Source organism: Ursus americanus, chromosome 11, assembly GCF_024610735.1.
Source record: "Ursus americanus isolate L20-20 chromosome 11, mUrsAme1.1.p, whole genome shotgun sequence".
Classification (NCBI taxonomy): Eukaryota; Metazoa; Chordata; class Mammalia; order Carnivora; family Ursidae; genus Ursus; species Ursus americanus.
The window spans coordinates 66,947,237-66,973,743 of record NC_142137.1 but is presented as its reverse complement, the minus strand read 5'-3'; the positions used below and the strand labels follow the sequence as shown (position 1 = coordinate 66,973,743).

At 50.6% G+C, this 26,507-nt stretch overlaps 1 protein-coding gene across 2 annotated transcripts in view; it reads right to left on the bottom strand.

Annotated features, from left to right (window-relative positions):
• SYNJ2 (synaptojanin 2) overlaps positions 1-26,507 on the bottom strand; it is a 98,131-nt gene that overhangs the window by 17,098 nt on the left and 54,526 nt on the right. The window contains exons 6-17 of one of the 2 annotated variants that reach the window (XM_045805416.2): positions 26,305-26,366; positions 21,951-22,047; positions 19,308-19,480; positions 17,752-17,833; positions 16,847-16,996; positions 16,606-16,771; positions 9,660-9,851; positions 7,711-7,792; positions 6,813-6,953; positions 5,028-5,220; positions 2,477-2,635; positions 801-957 (exon numbers count right to left, since the gene is read on the bottom strand). In XM_045805416.2, the coding sequence (XP_045661372.2) occupies positions 801-957; positions 2,477-2,635; positions 5,028-5,220; positions 6,813-6,953; positions 7,711-7,792; positions 9,660-9,851; positions 16,606-16,771; positions 16,847-16,996; positions 17,752-17,833; positions 19,308-19,480; positions 21,951-22,047; positions 26,305-26,366 (1,654 nt within the window). The remainder of the gene's footprint in view (positions 1-800; positions 958-2,476; positions 2,636-5,027; positions 5,221-6,812; positions 6,954-7,710; positions 7,793-9,659; positions 9,852-16,605; positions 16,772-16,846; positions 16,997-17,751; positions 17,834-19,307; positions 19,481-21,950; positions 22,048-26,304; positions 26,367-26,507) is intronic. The other variant, XM_045805417.2, reaches the window with a different exon arrangement.

Below are 26,507 nucleotides of genomic sequence, written 5' to 3'. Positions count from 1 at the left end.
AAGCCATGCCGAGCTGGCTTGGGGGTCTGGGGTAGCTAATCTATGTAATCTATGGCTGCCCACTTCCTCCCCCATGGACAACCTGAGCGGGAATGCAGACGTGGCTGGGGGGCCACAGGAACACAGGAAGTCTGCAGCCCTTTATGTAGGCAAAGCCGAGGCTAAGGACATCACAGCATCCTGTCTCACGGTGCCCCGGAGATGTCCACAGATGTCCAAAGACGGATCTGAATCACGTGATTCCCTGGCTTTGAAATCTCTGCAACCGTCTTGCCAGGAAAGAGGAGCTGTTTTACCTCCAGGTGTTCTAAATCAACCGCCCTTCCTAGTTAGCCATCACTAACGATGCAAAACGTACTCGACAACTAATTGAGAAAAAAACTCTTCTTTCCTGCGTCTGGCTCATGGTCGATATGGAGTCGGAGCTTTCAGCAGGTAAGAGGTCCGTTGAACGAAACGCGCGGGACACAGTGCATCCGTGTGAGAGGGAGAGGGAGTCACTGGAGAGGAAGAGCCGAGGCTTGTCTCCTTGCTGTCCACCCAGAGCAGAAGGCAGACGGCGTGGGGTTGGGGGGACAGCCGTGAGCCAGGGACGAGGAGAGCCGGGGGGGCGCTCCCCAAAGCACAACTTCCAAAGTTTAGGGGCTACCAACCGGAATGACCTTCCTGTAGTTTCGCGTTATCAAGAAAGTTGTTATTTACACAAACGACGCTGTGTCGAATAAAAGTGACTGATGTCTCCACTATGCTACCGATCGTTCACCCTCCACCAGCTCTGAATGCGCACACGTCTCACGCACCTGTCCTGTCAAAAGAGTGCCTCTTCCTCCACCACAGGACCCTGTCTGTCCAGGCAGGGGTGCGGCATTTGTCACTCGTGTCATACGCAGCTGAGCCAACGTCATACTTGTAGGTAGGTCCAAAATTAATGGCGCCTTCGTGAAAGTCTTTAAAAATCTATTGGGAGAAAAGACCAAGACAACCTTAGTCCTAGATTCTGTACATCGGATGCAAAAACAAAAAACAAAAAAGCACATTCCGGAGTGCTCCAGTCCTAAAAAGATACAGACGCAACATTACAGTTGCAAATACGTTTAAAACTGAACACGTGTGTGCTATTTCATTAGCAAAAGAGTGCTGATTATTCATTCCACTGACTCACACACCACGCCGGGCTCTCCCACCCACCTCGGGTACCCAATGCACCACTGTCCGCTGGTCAGTGCCCGGGACACAGTGGAAGGCACGAGGCGAGGACTCCAGGTGCCCATCCGCTCAGCGCCAGACCTAGTGCAACACCCGGCCAGGCCCGACAAGGCCTCCGTTCATATTTGCTCACTAAATGAGTTGGGTAAATAGAAGCACAGAACTGAAACTGAACTCTGTTTCTGTTTGGCTCTGGATCCAGCCCCAGTGCCGTGAGAAGACCCTGGAACAGACCTCACTACTGCTCTCCATGCATCCGTGGAAGGGTGTGGACAACACTGGTAGGAGGAAGAAAGAAAAACCTGTTCTAGAGAGGTGTGGTGTGGTTACTTTCCCATCTGGCCACCCCTCGGCAATCCACGTCCGTGGCAGGGCTGAGCGGGGAGTGAAGAGAAAACCGCGAAGAATGCCTGAATCTCGCTGTAGGACAGACCTTAGCTCCCCCAGCTCTGCACACGGGACCAGCCGCATTTTTAAAAAGGTAAATGGAGTGTGGTTGTGCTTCTGCCGTATAAGCCCCCCTACAAAGCTAACAGGCACTAAAACGAGCAGACGTAGTAGCTGGAAAAGATAACCTTTGGGTCATCCGGAAGCTGGCCAGGGTGACCTTGAAAAACTGAGGACAGATCCCATATTTAAATCTTTCCTATCACGTCATGGCCTAAGGAGTCGCTAAAAAACTGCACATGGGGGACCCCTTGGTGGCTCAGTTGGTTCCGCATCTGACTCTCGGTTGCCGCTCGGGTCATGAGATCAAGTCCCGTGTCAGGCTCCATGCTCAGTGGGAAGTCTGCTTGAGATTTTCTCCCTCTCCCTCTGCCCCCCCCACTCGTGCTGTGCCTAAAATGAACAAATAAATCTTAAAAAAACTGCACATGGGCCTATAGGCGATAAAACATGAGCTCCGTAGCTTGATAGACACAGACTGCATCATGGCTGTGTACTGACTGTGTGACCTTGGACTCATGTGACCTGGGGCCTCAGTTTTCTTACCTATAAAATGGGTATAATACCTAATTTGTAGGATGGTCTGGAGGATTATCCACATCGATTGGTTTATAAAGTATATTAAATATTGTTAGAATGTGTGAGTGTGCTCACCAATGAGAAACAGAGATCTCACCAAAACAGTACTCGGTGGAGTGTGAGTCGGTGCTTGAGCGTATGTAAGTACGGCAGGCCCTACAAGGCTGGCCATGCAGACGCGCGGCCCTTCCAAGCAGCTCTGACTCCAGGGGAGCACACCTACTGACTCAAGAACCTGACTTACTTTCCCACTTGATTTCTGTAGCTGCAGCTGATCAAATTCCAGAAGTTTCTTCCAGTCTTGGCGTTTCACAAAATAGAAGACTTCCTCATAAGTGAGATCAATGCGGTAGTTGAAATCGCCACACCAAAACACGTAATCGTGAGAAAAAATGTTTCTTCCCTGTTCAAGAAAATCAGTCATTTCGGCCCATCTTGCAAAGGAGGTGGGGGAGGGGGAGGGAAACTCACGACACAGACGATACGGACGTGTTTTTTCTTAAAATGTTACGTAACAGAAGACTTCCTTCCTTACTCTTTCCTTAATCCCGTACACCTACTGGGGAGCTTTTACGTGGGTTCCCTCATTTTAAATGACAGTGTTTTTGAGTGGTTTGGAAAGCTCATGTCTAACTGGGAAGCACAACTGTCCATCTTCACTGCGCCCGCCCCGGCTCTGAGATCGGGCTGTGCTCCTGCTTTCATTACGTCTACATGCAAAGACGAGTTGCCCAAACACTCAGTGTTATGAGGATCAGGCTTAAGCACATAAAAATGCTCATAACATGCAACTTTGTAAAATGTCATGGATTTTATCCATTTTCATTCTGTGACCCTCTGTCCCATTCTTCCCTCCCCCGCCCTGTCTAGCCCAGCCTGAGCCCGTGGTCCCCCAGCGCAGCCCCGGAGAGCGCGGGATCCTTGCCCTTCCTTCCCTGCCATGAATCATAGGGCCAACGACAGCAGCCACAACACATCACCCCTAATACCTGTCTACCTGTGCTGGGCTCCATTCTGGGGGCGCACTGCCCAGACAGCAATCCTGTGAAGCACGCACTATTGGCTCTCTTTTAGATAAAAATAAAAAGTTCAAAAGAACTTGCTAGGGGCGCGTGGGTGGCACAGCGGTTAAGCGTCTGCCTTTGGCTCAGGGCATGATCCCGGCGTTATGGGATCGAGCCCCACATCAGGCTCCGCTATGAGCCTGTTTCTTCCTCTCCCACTCCCCCTGCTTGTGTTCCCTCTCTCGCTGGCTATCTCTGTCAAATAAATAAATAAAATCTTAAAAAAAAAAAAAAAAGAACTTGCTAAAGTTACACCACTGATGCATCACAAAGGCGACATCTGAACTCAGATCTGCCTAACGCCAAAATCTGCTTCTACTCTCCTCATGCGGCATTTCCACTCCCTGCAGCCCACGACAGTAATGTGGACAGAAGATTAACATGATCACAACCAAATCAATGCGTGTGTAGAACACTGCAGCTCAGAACTTGCTGCAGTGATGGAAATGTTTTCCATCCCTGCTGTCCAAACAGGAGCCACCAGCCACAAGCAGCCACGGAGTGGCCATCAAGAAACGTGGCCAGTGTAACCAAGGAACTTTTTGTTTTATTTAATTTTAATTAATTTAGATTTAAATACCTGCCTGTGGCTAGTGGCTAGTCTACCAGGCAACATAGGTGTAGAGTGTTAACTTATACACATTCTGTTATTGAAAAAAAAAAAAGCTCTATTTAAGCCCTTTGAATATTTTGAATGTGTCCGAAGTTTATTATTTCAAAATAGCACTTTAAGTGAGAGGGGCTGGACTTTTTTTTTTTTAACTAAATGGACACACAAAGAAACGTGCATGTCATCTATAGTCTAGAAGACTTCACATTGTAAATTTCCCAGCTCTATGTATTTCTTCTTTAATCCAAGAAATAAAAACTAGAGCAGAGTTTCACTTATTAGTGAAAATGAAAGAGTTTTTGCCTTGAGTACTTGTGCAGCCCAGTAAACAGGATGTCAGGTTCACGGGATCTATCTGGGCTCACACGGAGGAGCTCCATGACCCAGCCAGCTGTGTTACAGACATGGGCAGAACATCTGGCGGAAAAAGCGGGCCTCCCCTCACTGCAGGGAGACAGGGGGCTTGCACCAGGCTGAAGCGGTGCATGCAATCATCTCTACATGAGAAGGAGAAATCTGACTCTGAGTCTGGAAAGGAGATCCGCTGGCTTTGGGATGGAAACCCCTGACACCACTAGAGGGCAGTATGGCGCACGCTATCCGCAACCTGGAGACCAGGTGGGAGGATCCAGGGCTCTTAGGTTATGAATACACCAGTTTCAAAAAACGGGTGTTCTTATCTGAGCTGCAAGGGAATGTACGTCTGAAGACCATGAGTCTTAAGAAAACCAAATCTGGTACTGTTTGGATTCAGATGTTCTTCACCAACTTGGACAAAGCACAGACAGTGAATGAGAAAATCAGAAAACGCACAAAAATGCAAAGAAAATGTAGGGTGTATATGGACATTCGGGAAATGTATAATAGAGATGGGGCACAGAACACGTCAGGGACGTCCCCTGGCCTTCGCTCTACTGTCCCAGCCCAGGTCACTTCCCCTCCCCCAGAGCCGAGACCCAAGGGCAGGGACCCTCCCGTAGTCGCACCACCCCCCAACCCCTATGCCTGGCCTCTATCAGCAGCTCAGAACACCAGGGGTGGGGCTGCACTGAGCAGGGCGCTAGCACTCCTGTGCCGGTCCCATCCCAGGCCCCCGCCCAGCCCCGCCACGGTGCTCTCACCATCGGGAAACTCAGCTTCTGGGTGATCTCCCTGTAGTCTTCGTTCCTCTCCTTCACCTGGGACTGCCCGGCTGTCAGGTGACTGCACACGAAGCAGAAGCTGGTGCTGTGGAACTGGAAGCGGATGCCCACGGCCCCTTTGTTCCCCGCCTTTCCTCCCATGCCTGTCTTCACCGTGTCAATGGCCACGTCCCTGCAACACAGAAGGCGTGGCTCCTTAGCGGCTCAGAAGGAAAAGCGAGAGCCAGCTTTGCAGCAGCGAAGAGCTGGGCCACACGCGAGCGAGGCTTGTGGCTGGGAATCTGTTTAAATTACCTTTCGGGCAGCCAGGCCACCCCGTGACTGCGTGGCCGTCACCCCTGACCTCTCTCCTCTCCCTGTGGCGGGTCTGGAGGACCGGCTCCACTGCCTCAACTCTCAAGTGCCCTGCGCTCACAAAACACCCGGGAAGCTCCCACCTCCATCCCTGCTTTCCGCTCCCAAGTCCTCATCCTGGGGCCCCTGCCGCAGCTCAGACTTCACCGTGCCCTGCCCCACCCCTCATGGATCTCCTGCAAACCGCGGGAGGTGCCACCAGGTCAAACACGTGTTAAGAAACAGGAAACATCTAGTTATTTGGGCTGGGCTGCATAGCCGGTTTCTGCGTAGACACCTGCTCACAGGAGAATGCCAGCTTGACCCGAGCCTGAGGCACTCAGAGGCCAACACCTGCTCCCTGGGACTACCAGCAGGCAGACAAGGTGAGGGGATAACCGGCCAAGGCATCCGAGCTAAGCCAGCTAAGGCTGGAGGAGAGGCCGGGGACCCTGGGCGGCCTCTGGGCAATCGGGAGCTCCCCAGCATCGCTCCCTCTCTCGTGGGTCATCTCTAACCTTTACCCTGACCTTACCTTTCCTGACTTTCACCCACTCACTTCGGACACCGCCCAGCTGCCAAAACAAACACTCGGGGGGACACGAGCTTAAAGATTTTTCCAAAGTCATAGGAGAGGATGATGAGTGCGGAGCACAGTCGTGCTCTCCCAGCACTGCCCCCGGCATGCCTCTGGTCCTCTAAATATTCACAGGTCTTCAACCAGGAAGGGGGAAAGGTCTAGCCTGGCATGGACAGTGAGTTCAGCCTGGCATGGGAGGAAATTCTACGGACATGAGTGAGACCAGGTAGCAGTGGGAGGTTATGAGTCATCGAGGGAAAAGGTGAGTTCTTCCCAAACCTTAAAACACACATGCATGCAGACACATGTATGCACACGCACACACACACACACACACACACACACGTGCACACACACACTTTCCTAAGAGGACACTCATTTGCTGAGTGTTCCTTTTCTGACATATACCAAGTGGTCACTTTAGGGGCATTACAACGGGGTGACAGTGATAGAAGCTTTCTGCCCACACATCTTATTTAGAACTCTTTTCAAAAGAGACAAAAGAATTGGCATTTCCCGATGAGTTACTCAGCTCTTGGTCAGAGGTTTCCTGTCTAACGCTTCATCAAGGAATCCCTTTCCTTGCACAGAATTGAGCTTGGGAAGACAACAATCACCCCTTCTGAAAGAGTCCAGCTTCCTGGCCCACGAGGTTCCCACTGTGGCTTTTTAGTCACCAGACAATATTCTATTCAGCCTGCTTTTTCCTCGGGGGGTTACTACATTTATCTAGAATAATGGCAAGTCCTGATTCCTGTTGCAGGAGGGGAGGAGGAAGAGGAAGTCTGAACAAAACACCAAGACGAACAACCCCGCGTCCCCCCAGATGTTCATAAACTAAATGTTCTTACCTGATGAACGGGACATGGTATGGACGTACAAAGATATACAGACAGACGCCCACCAGCTGTGCCGAAGTCAAGAGAATGTACCTATGAGAGCGTGAGATGGCTTTCTGGAGCTGCTCACCCCACATCTTCCTGTTGGTGGTACTGGAAAAGACGAGAAAGAAATGATGCTTTACAGACTGCTGGAAATGGGCTCTCCCACTGACAAATTCTTTCAGCCCTTATTCTTTTTATAGAATAAAAAGAGGTGCCACGCTGTCCCCACTCCCATGTTAGTGCCATGCCTTCATTCCCGCAGCGCACTATCCGAGTATTTCTGGTTGTGTCATACACATCATCGCACATACCTCACCTCACCCCCACCACCTAAAACCCGACACAGCATCTTGCTCATTAAGAGCTGGTGAGATCATTTATTATTTGTTCAGAAAGTTCTCTGAAATTAAACTAGGAAAGAAAAAGTCCAGTTGACCCTATACAAAATATTAATGCAGTGGTTTTCTTTCCTTTGTATCTGGCGGAGAGAGAGAAGCACCTTCTCCCCACACTTATGCTTCTCACCTTCCCCAGGAAAGGTGAATCAGCACCTTCCAGCCCGGCCCTCAGCCCACGCCCTCCAGGTGTGCAGTCGCCAGCTCAAAGCATGACTCAGAATATAGAGTAGTAACCCACCCTTCCTTCGATTTCCTTAATTTGCAAAGAAAGAGGAACCGGAGGTGCACATCTGTGTGTTGGGGGGGCAGGAGTGCCATCAGGAGTACCTACACCCCGAGGGTCACAGGGCAGTGGATGTAGAAGCAGGACGGCCCCAGTGTCCTGCTCCTAGCCAGGCATCTGGCTCAGGAAAACCTCAGGTGAGTTTCAGGGTGCGATCCTGCAGCCCTCGTGCCCAGACCCTCACCTGGCATTGACGATATTCCCTGCGCTCAGTTCCACCATCTCTTCAAACCCCACGGCAAATATGTCAGCTGGGCTGTCCTCATCTAGGGGGAAAGGCGGGAGTTAGAGGAAATCAGACAGCACAAGGCCTGCATTCGTGGACACGTGGGGTGCCACATGTGCCACATTCGAGCCCAGGTGTGCTGCTGCCCAGGTGCACTCGTCCAGATGACTCAGTGAAGCTCCATGTTGATCCCCACCTTCCGTCACCTTCCCCGGTGCCCATGGCCTTTCCCGGTCTCCATCCTGGGGCACACTAGTGACCTCTCCAAACCTGTTCCTCTGTCCGCAGAAGGGATGGTAACCACCATCTCACAAGGACGTTGTGAAGCATCCATCAGAGGACGTATGTGACATACCTGCCCCACCCAGCAGGTAGTAAGGGCACTGCCCTGTGGGTCCCTCTTCCTTCCTGGTCACTGATGTACGCATCAGACCCAAAGGCAAGTCTCACGCTTGCCTGTGTCCCTCTGTACTTTGCACAGTGCTGGGCCCAGACCTGCCCGGTTAATGACTGACTGATGTGGTCCTGTCCCAGGGCACTGCCATCCTGGCGGCTGGAGGAGGAAGACCCTGCCCAGCTCAGGGACCGCTGAGGTCTGCTACAGGAATGTGTTTAACGGGGAGCACTGCAAGCCGAGGTGTTGCTCATCTACTCTTTCCGTGTCCCTTTAACAGGGATGCCACTGGCCGCATCTCTCCCGTGCTCCCCTCCCCACCGCCACTCAGTCCCTGAGCCCTCAAGCCAGGCCGTGGTTCCCAGCGCTGCAGAACAAGAGAGACCCCACCCTCCCTGACTCCACCAGGAAAGGCCAGGCCATCCACTTCCTTTCCTGTTGGCCTCACAGGGCAACCTGGAAGTGCAAGCTTAACTGGCTTTGAGTGTCTCTTCTTTGTTTAAAGAAAAAAATACCCATTCATCTGCTCTGCTGGCAAGAGTCCCCACAACCCCTCCTTCCTCCTGGACCCTATGAGTTGCTAGTGGGGCTGCTGAGCCCGCCATCCCAATAAAATCCCCTGCAAAGTAACTGCCAGCTTGCTGTCACCACCCCCCATCCCTGCAGGCAGACGCAGAGCCATTTTTCCGAAAATGGGGAGGGAAGCTCCCTCAGCTGGGGTTGTTCTCTGTTCTCAGCACGTACAGGGCCTGCCCCGGGGGCACTGTGGATGGTCACCACCGCACAGGAATCCCAGGAACACTGGACTGTGGACTCAAGCCACCCTGCGCCTCAGTACAGGGCTGTGTGTGTGTGCGCGTGCACGCGTGCAGACGGCCCATGACAGCGAGGGACGGGCTCCAGGCACTGCTCAGGGCAGCTGCTGAGATCGCGCGGTTCCTGCACGTCCACAGGCAGAGACCTGCTGGCCGCTCTCTCGCACAATCCATGGGAGCTGGAGAAGGCCGGCCCCACAGAAACGCTGACTGCAGAAAACCACTTATGCTTCAAATCCTGCATTCTGAGGCCATTCCGCCTTCCCTTGCATGGTACAAGACAAAAGGTGAAGTGCCGAATTTGGAACTACTTTGTTCTTAAAGGGCACACAAGTCCTTCGGTGACGACTTACCGCAGGTGGGCAGCCGGAGGCGTGTGGGGAGGGGGCCGGGGCTCTAGGGGCCCCATCCTCCTCCTCATGACAAACGCGGTGCTACTGAGCAAAACCTCACACTGTGAAACCTCTGTCCATGAAAAGAGAGACCCCCACTCCGACAACCCTTCCACACGTTTGGAAAAGAGAAGGCATCCAATAATTTTCCAGACGTGTTCTGGAAACTGGGACCACAGCCCTTTCGAAATGTCCTGAGGAGGGATAACACCAAATACCAGATCTCAGGAGTCCCTGGCTGCGGGGAAAGGTCAAACCCAGGGCTCCCCGGAACCTGCACTTGGCGGTCAAAGCCGCTGCACTCACCCGGGGATCCCGCGAGGCCGGCGAGCTTGGGGGAGTCGAGCAGCCAGTCGGCCAGCTCGGCCGTGCCCAGGAGCTTGCTCCTGAACTGCTTGCCTCCGTTCACGTTCCAGGTCCCCGCGGCGATCCGGATCCGCTTGAAATTCGTGAACTCCGACTGGCGCTCGGCCATGGCTCTCAGGATCCTGGGAGTCACTGTGAGCAGGCAGGAGAGGGCAGGTGTGTCCGCATCGCACAGCCACCCGCACCCTCCAAAAACATGGAGGGGGCTCCCTATCGGAGACAGGGCCGCAGATCCCACAGGCTGGGGCCAGGTGTGCTCCTTGAGAAGGAGGTAAGAGGCTAAAGCCAGGGGCGCCTGGGGGGCTCAGTAGGTGAAGCGCCTGCCTTTGGCTCAGGCCATGATCCCAGGGTCCTGGGATCGAATCCCGCGTCAGGCTCCCTGCTCAGTGGGGAGCCTGCTTCTCCCTCTGCCTCTGCCCCTGCTTGTGCTCTGTCTCTCTCAAATGAATAAAATCTTGAAAAAAAAAAAAAAAAAGAGAGGCTAAAAGCCACCATAACCAGTACACTTCCCCTGGGGCATTTTTGCCACAAAATCTTGAAAACGCAGGACCAGACGTTCCTCCTTCATACGCTTTACCCGACCAGACTGCACAGGGAGTGTCCGCCTCGGCATTTCCTCCACGATCCAGTGGGGACATAAGCAAGGGGACACGGCAACCTACACCCTTTCAACACCTGTATCTAACACTTGAAATGTCTTACCCCTTCTCTGCCTTTTTTCACCCTCCATCCCTCAGGAGATGTTTCGTTTGCTTTATGTTGGACTCAAGCCTTTAAAAAAGCATTACTCTGAACCAGCTCCATCCTCTGGATATCCAAAAGATATTCCATTTTTTGGAATAGTGACTCACCTCACCTCAAAGTCACGCCTACATATCTACTTAACAAGACGCCGTGCTGCGCAGACCCTCTTGCAGCTGTGACCGAGCTGGCCTTATTTCCAGGTCGACACAAATAATCACCGTGGCCACCGGAAGCCAAGTGAGAGTCCCCCAGGGAAGAATGAAAGCAGCAAAGGGGCTGCAAAACCATGTTAAGCACGGGCAAATTAATTTTTCAAAAATTTCTTAAAGCCTACACATTCTTATAAGGACAAATGTTGGGTTCTCCCCTTCTTGTCCACTGAGAGCTCTATAGCATTTCCAGGGTCTAGGGGATAAGATGCCATTAAAATTCCCTCAAAGAAACCTCGAGTTCATTCAGAGGTGGAAGCTAAAAACCAAAACCCCCTAAAACTCATGAACTCATAGAGAACAGAATGGGGGCTGGGGGGGCTGGGGGAGGGAAAAGTGAAGGGAGTCAAAGGCACAGTTATAAAATCAGTAAGTCCTGGAGGTGTAAGGAACAGCGGGGCCACCAGAGTTTATAATACTGGGTTGTATATTTCAAAGTTGCTAAGAGAATAGATCTTAAAGGGTCTCATCATAAAAACTTTTCTGGAACTACGTGTGGTGATGGATATTAACTAGACTTACTGTGATCATTTCACAATGTACACAAACATCGAATCATTACGTTGTGCACACGAAAGTAACATAATCTCGTATGTCCACTATAGCTCGACTAACAGGAAGAACCCTGTAGCTATTGACAGAAGCATGACAGTCTTGCCCCCTGAGAGCAGAAGGTGTCCTGATGCCCGGAGACAACCCCTCCTTCTCCCTCCTCCGGTTCTACGGGGTCCTGAGACCCTAACAAAAGGAGGCCACTGTCACGGGAGACTCCCTGGGATGAATGATATTGGGGGATGGGACCAAGAACCCACTGGGGCTGAGAAAGGGTTTCTGGCAGGAGTTAGCACTCCAAGAAGCTGACACGTAGCATAGTACAGGGACTCCGGCAGCATCTTCTGACTCTCCCCCTCCTCTTGGCTTGGAAATACACAAGAAAGTACAAGAGCGGGCTTGCACTCAAGGCCAGAAAGCCCGGGCCCCCAGGAAATACACTGATAGCTGCTACTGTATACATATTTTGTATCTTCCTCTGCCTCAATCATGCAGGACCAGGTACCATTCAACTAGAGTCCACGCCTACTGCCCAAAGGCTACCAGAGTTATTCAAACCGACCATTCCTAAGCTGTTTACCCTGCCCTGCCTTTCCTGCGGAAACCCCAGTAAAGAAACCCCAATATATCCCTGTGTGGCATGCCTTCCATGTCTAGGACCCGCAAGGATAATACATTTTTAAAACTGAGGTAAAATCGGTAGATAACATTATGTAAGTCTCAGGTGTGAGACGTTACAACTCTCCATCTGTCTGCACTACAAAAGGATCGCCACCAAAAGTCTAGTTACGGGCTATCACCATACATTTGACCCCCTCCACCCATCTGCCCACCTCCCCCCTCTCTGGTAACCACCGATCTGTTTGTATGTGTAAGTTTGCTTCCGTTTTTAGATCCCACACGAGTGAAATCACATGGCATCTGTCTTTCCCCACCTGACTTACCTCACTTAGCATAATACCTTCAAGTCCGTCCAGGCTGTTGCAAACGGCAGGTTTCATTCCTTTTCGTGGCTGAGTAGTATTCCAGTGTGTACACGCGTGTGCACGTGTGACATAAGGGTATGTGTACCTTTTTGAATCAGCGTTTTTACATTCTTCAGATAAATCCCCAGAAGTGGGGAGCTGGGTCATGTTCTGCATTTTCTGAAGGATCTCATACTGCTTTCCAGGATGACTGTGCCAATTTACACCCCCAGAAACAGTGCACAAAGACTCCCTTATCGTCACAACCCTCTCCAGTGCTTGTTGTCTTTCTGACCGGTGTGAGGTTAGATCTTGATTACATTTCGATTTGCATTCCCTAGTAATTAATGATGTTGGACATCTTCTCATGTCCAGGTGACCACATGGAAGTCTTCTTTGTAAATAGGTCTGTTCAGATCCCCTGCCCAATTTTTTAAATCCAATTGCTTGACTTTTTATTGCTGCTAGTGAGTTGTAGGAGTTCTTTACATATTTTGGATACTAACACCTTAACCAATTAGGATTTGCAAAAATCTCCCATTCAGTAGGCTGCCTTTTTTTTTTTTTTTTTTTTTGAGAGGGTGAAGAGGGAGAGGGAGAGAGAGAATCTTAAGAAGGCTCCGCGCCCAGCATGGAGCCCAACGTGGGGCTTCATCTCACAACCCTGAGATCTTGACCTGGGCTGAAACCAAGACTCAAATGCTTAACCCTGGCCTTTTTGTTCTGGTGATTTCTTTTGCTTTGCAGACGCCTTTCTGTTTGATATAACCCCCTCTGTTTATGCGTGCTTTTGTTTCCCTTGCCTTTGGAGTCAGATCCAAAAAAAAAAACACTGCTTAGAGCAATGCTGGCGACCTTACTACCTGTGTTTCCTTCTAGAAATTTTATGGTTTCAGGTCTTACATTCAAGTCTTTAATCCATTTTGAGTTGACGTTTGTGTAAGACAGTTTTCCCAACACCATTTATTGAAGGGACTGTTTTTTGTATGTTCTTGGCTCCTTTGTCATAAATTTCCTGTCCATATATGCATCGGTTTAAATCTGGGCTCTCAATTTTGTTCCATTGTTCTGTGTGTTTTTACAGCAATACTATACTGTTTTACTCTAAGTTTATAGTTTAGTTTGCAATCAGGGAGCTGGATACCTCCAGCTTTGTTCTTTTTTCTCAAGATTGCCTTGGTTATTCAGGGTCTTTTGTGATGCCATACAAATTTTAACAGTATTGTTCTAGTTCTGTGAAAAATGCCACTGGAATTTTGATGGGGATTACACTGAATCTGCACGTTATTCTGGGCAGTATGCACGTTTTAACAATATTAATTCTTCCAGTCCACTAACATAGAATATCTTTCCATTTATTTGCCTCTTTTTCAGTCTTGTTCATCAGTGTCTTATAATTTTCAGAGTACAGATCTTCCACCTCCTTGGTTAAATTTATTCCTAGGTATGTTATTCTTTTTGATGCAATTTTAAGTAGAGTGGTTTTCTTAATTTTTCAGTCTGATAATGTTATTAATGTATAGAAACACCACAGATTTCTGTGTTGACTCTGTGTCCTGCTACCTCACTAAATTCATTTATTCTAACAGTTCTGTGGTCTTCTGGGTTTTCTGTATATAGTGTGTCATTTGCAAATAGTATATAGTGTGTCATTGCAATAGTGTCTAATTTGGGTGCCTTTTCTTTTTCTTGCCTAATTGCTGTGGGCTGGACTTCTAATATATGTTGAAGAGAGTGGCAAGACTAGGCATCCTTGTCTTGTTCCTGATCTCAGATGAAAAGCTTTCAGCTTTTCACCACTGAGTGCAATGTTAGCTGTGGGCTGGTCATACATAACCTTCATTATGTTTAGGTAAATTCCCTCTACAAACTTTGTTGAGAGTTTTTATCAGGAATGGATGTTGAATTTTGTCAAATGCTTTTTCTGTATCTATTGAGATGATCAACAGGATTTTTTTTTTAAAGATTTGAGAGAGAGAGCATGCGTAAGACAGCATGAACGGGGTGGGGGGGAGGCAGAGTGAGAGGGAGAAGCAGACACCCCACTGAGCAGGGAGCCTGATGCGGAGCTCAATCCCAGGACCCTGAGATCATGACCTGAGTCAAAGGCAGACATTTAACTGACTGAGCCACCCAGGTGCCCTGGTCAACAGGATTTTTGCCCTTCATTTTGTTAACGTGGTAGATCAGCTGACTGAGTTATGGATGTTGAACCTTGCATCACTGGAATAAATCCCTCCTGATAATTGGTGAATTCGGTTTGCTACATAAATCTTTATCGTAGCTTTATGAGTCAGTGCTCATCAGTGACACTGGCCTACAGTTTTGTGTGTGGGTACGTGACATCCTTGTCTGGTTTTGATAAAATGAATTTTAGAATTAGAGGACACTGATGAACAAAACTGAAAAAGAGGCAAATAAATGGAAAGATATTTCCTCCTTTTCAGTTTTTTGGAAGAGTTCAGAAGAACAGGTATCTAATCTTTGAATGTTTGGTAGAATTCACCAGTGAAGCTTTTCGGTCATGGGACTTATGTGTATTGGGAGGGGTGTTTTTTTTTGGGGGGGGGTTGGTTTTAATTTTCAGCCACTCTATTTTATTTTTTAAAATCTCTCTTCTCAACAGGGGGCTCAAACTCACAACCCCAAGATCAAGAGTTGCGAGTTCTACCAACTGAAACAGCCAGGTGCCCCGGTCAGGAGGGTTTTGATTTTGGATTCAATCTTCTTATGGATAATCAGTCTATGCAAATTTCATATTTCTTCATGACCCGGTCTTGGAAGAATGGTATGTACCCATCTCTTCTGGGCTGTCTGATTTGTTGGTATAGAATTATGTGTAAGAGTCTCCTATGATCCTTTGTACTTCTGTGGGCTCAGCTGTGATTTCTCCTCTTTCACTTCTGATCAGCGACCTCTTCTTTTTCTTGGTTAGTCTAGCTACAGTTTTATCAACCTAGTTTCATCTTTTCCAAAGAACCAACTCATAGGTCTTTTCTGCTGCTTTTAAATCTTTATTTCATTTATTTTCCACTCTGATCTTTATTACTTCCTTCCTTCTACTGACTCTGGCCTTCATTTGTTCTTCTTTTTCCAGTTCCTCTAGTTGTAAAGTTAAGACTGTTTGAGATTTCTCTCGTTTCTTGAGGTAGGCCTAGATACGCTCTTTCCTCCTAGAAGTGCTCTGGCTGCGTCCCAAAGATTGTGGTGTGTTTTATTTCTGTTCTTGTTTGTCTCTAGGTATTTTTCGATTTCTTCCTTGCTTCTTTGATGACCCATCAGTCTTTGTTCAGTAGCACATTGTCTAAGTCTACATTTTTGTGTTTTTTCCAGCTTTCTTATAATTGATTTCTAGTTTCATACCATTGTGGTCAGAGAAGATGCTGCATATGAGCTCACTCTTCTTGAATTTATTAAGACTTGTTCTGTGGCCTAACATATGACCCAGCCCAAAGAATGTTCCCTGTGTACTTAGGAAGAATGTGTATTCTGTTGGCTTTTGGGTGGAATGTTCTGCTTGTCTGTTAAGTCCATCTGGTCTAATGTGTTGTTTAAGGCCAATGTCTCCTTATTCATTTTCTGTCTGGATGATTTATCCACGGATGTAAGTGGGATATTAAAATCCCTGACTATTGTTGTATTGCTGTAAATTTCTCCCTTTAGGCCTGTTAATATTTAAAAATCTTAGTACTCATACGTTGGGTGCATATATATTTATACATGTTATGTCGTCTTGTTTAATGGACCCCTTTATCATTACATAATGCCCTTCATCTATTTTTAGTCTTTGTTTTAAAGTCTCTTTTTGTCTGCTTAGAGTATAGCTATGCCAGCTTTTTTTTTTTTTTTCCATTTGCATAAAACATCTTTTTCCATCCTTTCACTTTTGGTCTGTATGTTTGTTTGTTTGTTTTGAGAGAGAGAAGAGAGGAGTGCAGGTGTATGAGTGGGGTGGGAGGGACAGAGGGAGAGGGAGAGAATCTTACGCAGGCTCCATGCTGAGCATGAAGCCTGATGCCCAATACAGGACTCGATCTCATGACCCTGAGATCACGACCTGAGCCAAAGCCAAAAGACACTTAACTGACTGAGTCACGCAGGCGCCCCTGTATGTCCTTACATCTGAAGAATAAACTTTGTTTTTTCCTAAGCCTCCTCTTGTGGCTACACATGACTGACCATCTCATAAAAGAATACAAAACACAGCTGTAGGCTGCTTAGGTCAAGTGGTCAAGCTGAAGTCATAGACTAGAAGGGCAGAGCACGGAAGCTCAGCTCAGGGTAGCGTCTGCTACCTGCCTTTTGGGATTACATGAGGAGGAGTGGGAAGGGCTGGCTAGCAACCCCCCACATGCACTCCCTCCGGGGGCAGGGCAGCTGGACACCCCCATGTAAGTGGAGTGGGAGCCCCCTTACCCAGCAGGGCCGTGTTGTCCAGGAGCATCCTTCCTTTGTCTGCAGACTCCTCGGTGTAGACATCCCCAACTAGCAGCAGCTTGATGGCCTCCTGCTTCACCCCATCGAAGAAGTTGGACTGGATAGTGCGAGACACAGACCGGGCCCCGTCCTTCAGCTTACCCACCTGCCATGAGCCAGACCAGAGGCCATGAGAGGGATCCACGCAGGCCCTCCCTCTCTCCTTGTGGCCTGCCCCTACCTTGGCCTTCCCTTCCAGGGCCCGGCTGCCCGTGAACATCTTGCTCAGGTTGTGCCCGTTCAGAGACCACATGGCTTTGAAGGACTCCACAAAGCGGTCAGCGATGGGCTTTGAATTCAGCCCTAGGCTCTCGAGCTGCAGATGAAGGACCTGGATGGGAAGTAAGGGACAGATGTCACTCTCTTCTCACCTGGAAGCTCCCACTACCCACAGCTGCTTCGGCTGAATGTCACCAGGCATCATCCCAGTGAGTTCCTTTATGGCAGATTGTGGGTCACTCTGTGCCCGTCCAGAGAGCAGGGAACCTTGCAGCAAAGAACGGGGCTTCCAACCACAGCTCACCCAACTCTATCCAACCTTGTCTTTATCACGCCGCCAGCCCTCCTCTGGGCCCCTTACTCCTGACCTCCTCCCCCAGGCCACAGCCCTGACCACCACGGGGATGGAGAGCCCGGCAGGCAGCAGTGACTCCACCCCTCCCCCCATCAGTGAGTAGGAGTGGTCAACCAGGCCCTGGGCCAGTGGGTCACTAGACAGACTTGGGTCTCCCTCCCACACTCCAAATCCAGCCTCATCTCAGCCAGCCTCACACTACCCTTGCCCAACTGGATATTCACAGTAATCATTACATACAACCACTGCTTCTCAAGGTGGCACCTGGCTCCTTTGGGTGCCCATGTCTGGGATGCATTCCACAAAGTGCGCCTACGAATGGGGCAAAGGCATATAGTGGTATGGGGGCAAGCCAGCCACCCAGGCAAACCTCGCTGTTTGATGCCTGGGACATCTCTGCCCCACGTTCCCACTGTTAGAAAGTTAGCCCAGTGATGTCCCCCTCATCTTGCCTAGGGAGGCATGGGACATGACCCAGGTGGCCCAAGGGGCCTCGCACAGCAGGGACAGACCTCGAGGGCTACGAAGCTCTGCACTGTGTTGGTTCGGTCCAGGCAATCAAGACAGTTCATCCGCAAAGTGCCTTTCTGAAAACTTAGGAAAACAAGAAGCACAAATGGTTACAAGTTGTTGAAGGAGCAATGGCCACAGCACAATGGCCTATGTTTGACTGCAGGCCTCTGAGAACACTGGTGCCGACCCTCACCTACTCTAGTCGCCCACCACAATCCCCAGCATGCACCAGGAGGGGCCCCAGCACTGCTGGAGCGGCATGCACACCTGGGTCGTTATAAGATATGCCAATTTTCATTGTTTGCCATAGTTACATTCTAGAAAGTTGCCATGAACAATTAGTGAATTGAGGGGGTGCCTGGGTAGCTCAGTTGGTTAAGTCTTGGTTTTGGCTAAGGTCATGATGTCAGGATCTCGGGGTCATGGGACTGAGCCCCGCGTTGGCTCCCTGCTCAGCAGGGATTCTCCATGAGATCCTCTCCCTCTGCCCCTCACCCCGATCTCTCTCTCTCAAATAAATAGAAAAATCTTAAAAAGAAAAAAAAAAACAACTAGTGAACTGACCCATTAGCAGATTAGCAAATGCTGAACTACTGCTCCCAGGGGAAATCTAGGGTTAGGTTCCTGCAAGCCTCTGCTCTCCCACATTTTCACCAACTACTCAACGTAAACTTGTTTTATGTGTGTTTCTGTTTACAGGCACTTTCACACGGATTGCTGATTCGTTAACCCTGCACTCCCAGCCAACCGCACTCTAACATAGCTGTACTTTCCCCATCACAGCCACCTTGTGCTTGCGAACGCCTGCCAGCGCTTGGCACTGCGTTTGGGGGCCATTTTAAACAGTGAAATCACCAATAAAATGCACAAAAGTGTGACCACGTGGCACCACACAGACCACAAAAAGGACACTTTATCGTAGGAGAGCTGAAACCAAACGGCAGAGTGTTGCCTTGTCCCCCCCTCGGCTGGGGACATGACGTACTCGGTGACTCAAATTTTTCACAGTTCTGAGCATGTCTGTCAATGGCCCTGAAAAGGACCATAAGTATTGAATTTGGGGTTACAAATAAATGTTAGCAATGGACAAATTTGCAAATATAGAATCTGTGGAGAACGAGGACTGACTGCATTGTGATTTGCAGAAAGTGGGCTTGCTATTTCTGCTCAGCTCTGAGCAGGAAAACCCAGGCCCCGGGCTCCGTGGGCAATGGGGCTGATGCCAGCTGTCCCTCTTCACTCTCATGGGCTTTCTTCAGTTCGGACAGTAAGTTCTATGGTCACCACAGCTCCACATTTTAACCTAGTCCCTTTATTTATAATTTATTTTGCCAGAAAACCATGCTTTGCCATCTATTCACAAAATTCAGAAGCATGTTCTAAGCTGGGAAGGGGAAGAAGGCGCCCGGAGCCCAGGATCCCCCACATCCCTGAGCCTGTGGTCCCGGAGCCTGCAAGCGGAGCTGAGCAGCAGGGGAGGCGCCCAGCCCAGGAGGACCCCCGGCCGCTCTGCCAGTCACCCGGCAGGAGGATGAGGACGCAGGCGGAGACTCACCGTGGACTTACATTCTCGCCCTTGGCAAACACGTCAAAGTCATCCCAGTGAAGCTTCAGCTGGGGCCTCAGCAAGTTCTCCAACTTCTCTAGTTTCCCGCCTTTGGCCAACTGATGGAAGTCAAAGTTGATCATAGGCGTGTCGCCGGCGTGGCAAGAAGCCCAGAGCAACTTCTGAAAGTGGAAAGGGAGAGGGTGGCAGGGGAGCGAGGGAAGGAACACGGGGACTGCGAACCTCTCCTGGCTGGAGGCGGGGACGCTAACCAAGGCACCGGCCAGGGCACAGGCTTTAGCTTTAAGGCCTATGGGGGACCGAGCTGTTTATCAGTCCTGACCCAGAAGCGGAAGAACAAAGACTCGGAGGGCAATCCTGCGAAGGGCACCTTGCCTGCAGCGGGGCAAAGGCCCACCCCAGGCAGAAGACAGCTGGAGATGCTCTGGCTCCCTGGCTCCCAGCCCTGAACCGACATCACCCTCCCACAGGGCCCTTGGGAGGGTGCCGAGGAGGGAAGGACCACTCCGTCCTGCAGGCCCCCAAGTGCACGGGCCCATCAGGGACAGGGCAGCCCAGCAGTCTGGGGAGCTCATAATCCAGCTCCCTGTTGCCCTGGTAACCAGTCCCATCCTGACAAGCGTAAGCCTAGGGGGGTGTGCTCATTGGTGCCCAATTCTCCCATCAAAGTCCTCTGGGTCCCCGTGAGGGGAGGTGCCAGAGGCACGGCCCAGTGAGGCTGCAGGATGGGGGTGACCAGTGGTCAGGGCCAGTGGGCCCAGGCCCGCGCAGGAGCTGGGGGGGAGGCGAGGCCAGAGATGGGGATGCATAGCAGGTGGGCTCCAGGCAGCATGGTGCTCCTCCTGACAGAGGCCTCCCTCCCACACAAGGAACCTCCCAGGCAACTCCAGAGCTCTCTCAGGAGCCCTGTGGTAGAAGATGAAATGGCGGCCTCCCCAGGGCACCCGGCCTCAGGCCCGTCACACCCTGGACCCTCCTGCGTAGTTTGGGTTAGATTTGTCCAGAGAGTCTAATGACCTTGAAAGACTAGAAGGGCTTCGGGCCTTCTGGTCCCTGCAACTCGAAGTGCCCATCCGCCGTGAGCCAGAACGTCAGTCAGCGCATGGCTGGGACCAGCCAGAGTCTTGCTGGGAAAAGCAGCCCGCTGGGCTGAGTAGCGTACTCCTTTGCGACATCACACTTTGGAGTGAGCACCTTGTCGGGTTGTGGCCTGAGGACCGCGGGTGGGCTGCTGGTGCTCAGACCTCAGGGCTGAGGGTGTGACACCAGCGGGTCTCCTCCAAGCGGCATCCCCCTCCTCCCTCCACCCTGCCCAGCAGCCTGCCCTCCTCCACCTGGGCCACAGGACCACTGCTGCCTCCTGGCCCACTCTTGACAAAGAGCCCGTCAGCAGGGGGCACTTCCGCTGGCGGATGGGGTGCTGAGGACATCCCCTCTCCATAACCCAAGACATAAAGGGAAAAGAGATACTGTTCTTTCCTTCTTTTTCCTTAAAATAAGCTGTCGACGTTTCTGCCAAGATGGCTGGGAGGGGAGATACTCAGCAGGCTTATTGCCAATAGCAACAAACCGAACAGGAAAAGCAGGTCTGGCCAAACGAAATTGGTCACCAGAGAGTCTGCTCTGAGCACATGGCCTTTCTGAGCGGAGTGGAAGGAGCACCCACGGGGCTCAGCTCCTACTGGCCAGAGGTCAGGAGTCAGGGAGGCAGCAAACGCTGCTTCCCATGAGGTGAGGTCCGATTTCACTCTCCCTACAAGGGGCTTCCTGGACCTTGGAACAGCCAGAGGGCTTTTCTCTGTTAAGTGGGGGTCACGGGCCACTGGGAAAGGAAAGTGGACATCGCCCACAGCTCACTCTGGAGCTGTTCACCTAGCAGACTGAATACACTTAGGCGCTCTGGGAACAGGGAGAGGCCTGGGTGAGGTGGGTGGAGCTCTTCCTTCAAAGGTTCCTTCCCTGCTCAGGCCTCCCCCCTGCACCACCCCCCTGCTCCCCTGCACCCCATCCCCACCCCTGAAAGTGCCCAGAGGAGCCTCAGGGAGCCCGTGGGGAGCCGGGCAAAGGAAGCTGTTTTCAGGGAGAGCCCTGACAGGGATGAAGATTTGAAGACTGAAGTCAGCGGGAGGAAATCACGCTGAGATTCCTTGCTTTAAACCGAGCAGGAGCTCTGAAGGACTGCTCTAGGCCAAGGGCCCGGCAGGTTTCTGGCTGAGTGTGCCAGGAGGCTCTGGCCAGCAGCACAGCCAGACCAAGGAAGGAAGGGGAGCTCAGGCTCCCTGAGCCCACATGTGTGCGGGGCCGCGTGTGTGTCCAAGAGAACCAAGGAGAGGGGCCTGGCTGTCCCGAGCTCCGCAAGCCCCAGGGGGGCCCCGGGGGAAATGCAGCTGGAGGTGGCAGATGCTTTGTTTGACTTTGAGCAAATTCTCTAACCATCAGTTCATAAAAATTAAATTTCATACATCAGGAGCCCAATCACCGAATGCGACAGAGCTGGTGGGAAAGAACTCCCCAAACATGGTGAGAGCAGTGTTAGTCCCAGTCCTGCACAGAAGCGTGCCTCCGAGGGGGTCCTCATCACCCTCACCCACCGCGCCCCCCTCCCCGAACAGTAAGTAGCACAGCATTTACCTTGAAGGCTCTGTTGAGCACCTCCTCTCCGCCTCTGCTCCCCAGCAGGTTTACGACCACCTGCTTCCCATACTGCTCCTTCAGAAGCACCATATGCCTGCAATGGAACAGGACGTGACCGGTGTTGTCAGCACACAGACTGCTGGCCCTACCCTCGAGGGCACGGGGTGCAGGAGGGACCTGCTTGGCACCAGAGGTCCGGGAGGAGCTGTTCCCCAGGACGCAATATTGGTTGGGGGGCGGGGGAGAGAAAACCAGACTCTCCCAAGCCACCCACCCCACGGTCAGGGACAAGCATGTTAACTGTTTGCATGCAAGGCTCAGGCCAAGAATAATTCACAGCCTATCAGACTAAGCGTAACATCAGACGAAGGATATGCTGGACTTTCTGTAAAGTACCACTATTAAATCTAGAACAGTTAACTCAGCCTTTTATTAACAGAGTCCAAGAAGCACATTTCTGAAATTAATCTCTAATTTCACTTCCTTCTCTAAACTAGAAAAGCTGGTAGAAGGGTTAACTTCAGTGTCTGTTATCTAAGTGCCATATTTCATTATGTGTAATTATGTGTAAAATTTCAGGCTTTAGAGAATTTTAAAAATACGTATGTTGTGGGGCGCCTGGGTGGCTCAGTTGTTTAAGCATCTGACTCTTGGTCTTGGCTCAGGTCATGATCTCAGGGTCATAAGATCAAGCCCCGAGTCTGGCTCCATGCTCAGTGTGGAGTCTGCTTGAGATCCTTTCCCCCTCCCTCTCCCTCTGCTTCTGTGCCTCCCCCTGCCTACGCTCTCTTTCTCTCAAAAAAATATACAAAATCTTTAAAAAAAAAAATACATATGTTGAAATATTAGGGAAAGACTAATATTTATCCTTTATCTCTAGCTTTTGAAAAGTTAACTTTACAATCTTAATAATGGTAGGAATGCTTAAATGTAACTTAAAAAAATACAGGGAAAAGACCATACAAAAAGCAGATGTAAACCATATTTTCATCATGCAATCTTCACACGTAAAGATAGAAAAAAGACTAGAAGATAGCATGCCACGATATTAAAAGTGGTGGAATTTTATGTGACTTGAAATCTTTTTCTTCTTTATACATATTTGTATTTTCCAAATTTCTAGGATGACATGTTCTTAAGTTAATTAGCACAAAGGAACCAATTTTAGCCCAATAAAGGAAAGGACACTCTCTTACCAACTTCGAGGGGTAGCACGGTACAGTAGAATACGGATCCTGAAGGGGGTAGTTTGAATTTAGGTCCTCTGCTGACTTGTTAAGGGTGAGCTCCTATCTCTACGTGGCATAATTCTCAAGATGCTCCTGGCAGCCCCGCGCTCCCTGCGGTGTACCCCCCCCCCCGGACCCCTGCGTGTCCCCGCCCCGGGAAGAGGTAGGGCTCAATTAGATTGGTGCAATCCGGGCTTCTGCAAAGCCTGTGCTCTGGGTGAGGGTATGGGAAGAAACGGAGGGCACATGGCTCAGCCCCTCTGGGCTCTTCTGGGTCGGCCTGCCCAGGGAAGGTGTGTCCTGGCCAGAGGATAGACACATGGCGCCAAAGGGTAGGCTCTGCTCTGGGGGCAAGTCTCAGCTGCCCGGCTCTGTCAGTTGCTGCGCAAGCCCTGATTTGGGGGTGAAACGCGAGGAAGCCCACTGTGGCCACACATGCAGGCCACCACCCACAATGCAGCTTATCAGAAATAAGGCTGATGTCTCAACTGGTTAGAAACCGAGAGTTGGAAGAGAAACAGTATCGCTCATCACACCAGCCCCAAGCACCCTTGATCAAATTACTCATCCCTTCTGAGCTCTTCCTTTGTACCTTAAAGCTAATCGTCCTCCTGTAAAAGATGGTTTTGAGGACTAAGAAGACAAAAGTGACAAGTCAGTGCTTGGCACATGGGAGCTGGTTTTCCTTTCCTTCCTTTTTAAAAATTTAAAAAAATTTTTTATTTATTTATTTGAGAGGGACAGCGAGCAAGCACACAGAGGGAGAGGGAGAAGCAGACTCCCCGCTGAGCAAGGAGCCCAATTCGGGACTCGATCCCAAGACCCTGAGATCATGACCTGAGCTGAAGGCAGATGCTTAACCGATTAAGCCACCCAGGTGCCCCCCCTTCTCTTCTTTTTACTTTTAAAATAAGATGATACACTTATTAGTGACACACTAAAACTGACCTCAGCGCTCCCAGAGGAAGTGCTGGGGCCCACCCCAAGGCCAGTGAGACTCCAGCCTGGCCTCCCTGCTCTGGGCACCCGGGGTCCTTCCCCCGCCTGCCCATCTGTTACTGTTGTGCAGAGCTCCTTGGAGAACTGGGGGGCTTTTCGAGGCATTAGAAGTGGGGTAGTCAGGGCATAACTGAGCGGCCAGCAAGGAAACACACCCTAGTGTCCACCCCGGGGCTGCAGATGCAAACAGCTCTGCGCAAAGAGAGGGAGGAAGGAGCTGGGAGCCAGCATCCCACACGGGTGAGACCCAGGCGCCGCCCCCCCATGGAAGGTTAATACTTCCATCCAAACTCTACCAGTGAGACAAGATCCTCCTCAGGCCAGCACAGCCAAGGCCGGCTCAGTGCACCCCCTTCCCTCCCCCGGACAGCAGGTGGACAAGAGGTAACAGTGAACAACCCAGGGAACAGGATAGCATTGGCCACAGGTACTCCGTGCATACCCAGACTACCAGGGAAAGGGGTTTTGTGGGGGCAGGTTGGGGGGGTAAGGGATTTATTTTGGACCAAGCACATCAAAGAACGGAGAAACTCCTGAGAGCGCCCGATGTGCCACAGATGTAGGACACCCCCTGCGGTGGGTCCGCTGGAGAATCACGTGCCCGAGCTCCTACGCGGCACTGAAATGAGCGCATGGGGGCAGCACCCAGCGTGAGGCCAGGCAGCTCCGGCCCTGGGCCGTGAGGGCACGTGGAGCTCGGCTACGTCCAGCTAGACTGCCTCAGGAAGGGAGCGAGCCGTGAGCCACATTTCCAGTGGCCACTACCCGTCAAAGGGCTTACGGTCTTGAATGGGCTCCTGTGAGAAGAGAGGGCTTATCCTTTCGGGTGCACACACCACACACTAACAGGATTTAAAAATATTTAAGTCCTGGGGCGCCTGGGTGGCACAGCGGTTGAGCGTCTGCCTTCGGCTCAGGGCGTGATCCCGGCGTTATGGGATCGAGCCCCACATCAGGCTCCTCCACTGTGAGCCCGCTTCTTCCTCTCCCACTCCCCCTGCTTGTGTTCCCTCTCTCGCTGGCTGTCTCTAGCTCTGTCAAATAAATAAAATCTTAAAAAAAAAAAAATTTAAGTCCAAGTAAACATTCTTAAAATATATTTTTTGAAAGCTCACCAACACAAGGCTTTTGAAACAAGCCCAGCGTGCATGCCCCTTCCCTTCTACTGTGGTCGGCTGGGGAGGAATCCTGTGCTCAATTTCCTAAGGACATTTCAGGCAGATCAGTGTCTCCCACAACAACTCCATCTATACAATGCGCAGAACACGTTAGCGGCGTTCTGGAAACAGGCAAGAGCATTTTCAGGTGCACATACAGCCCGCTCTACAGTGACGGCCCACTAGTCCTAACGTGCTAACTCACGGTCACGGGCTGCTGTTGCCAGTCTGCGGTAATAGGAAGGACGCAGCACGCAGACTTCACGTCCAAACTGAGCTTCAGGTAGAATGAGTGATACCCTTAAAGAAATCACTCTTGGGATCTTTATGACATTTGCTAATTTTTAAAATTAGTATTTAGATTAAAAACGCAAATATTTTAAAGAAGCGATGAACTATGCCCAATACAAGTTACTGTTTAGTTGACAGATGGCTTAAGAAAGTTCCATAACAAGGAATGTGTAATGGTCTAGTTTGTGGTGCAGAAAATGAACTGTATATCTGCCAAATGGTTTTCTAGAACGATACGTAAAAACCTAATAGTGAAATCTTTAGTAGGAGCTGGAAGTCAACAGTCCTTTCGTTTCTCACTTTACACCTTTCTATACTGTGACTTTTTAAGTCTGGGAATATATCGCTTTTAAAAGAAAAACACGCAGCCACAAATATCCTATAATTTAGGTTATCCCTTGTTAACTAGGACAAAGGGATAAAGCTTCGTTAAAGAAGGATCTGATAACATAACTGCCAAGAGTTACCTCAGTATTAATGAACTTTCAGGAAAACCTGAGAGCCACTAAAAATCCCATTTTATAAACTCCCCTCTTGCCCAAAGAACCAAAGTAAAAGGCAGATAAGGTCCAGGATTGGGGACCCTCCCCCTCCCGCTGTCCCCTGTGCTGCTGTCTGGTGGGGGGAAGACTCCCGAAAGGATGGCAGGCTTAGGATGGTGCCAGACAACCCTACCTGTCGAAAGCAGGGGCGTTGGCTTCTAGGCCTCTGTTGAGTCTCAGATGATGAGAGCCAACCTAGAGCAAGAGAAATAACACTAGTGACTCCTCCTGCTCCGTGAACCCAGGAAGTGATGGTCTTCCCCATCCCCCTCGCTGCCAGCCAGGCTGCACGTGGCCGTCTCTCGCCCCTTCTGTGGCCCATGCACAGACCTGGAA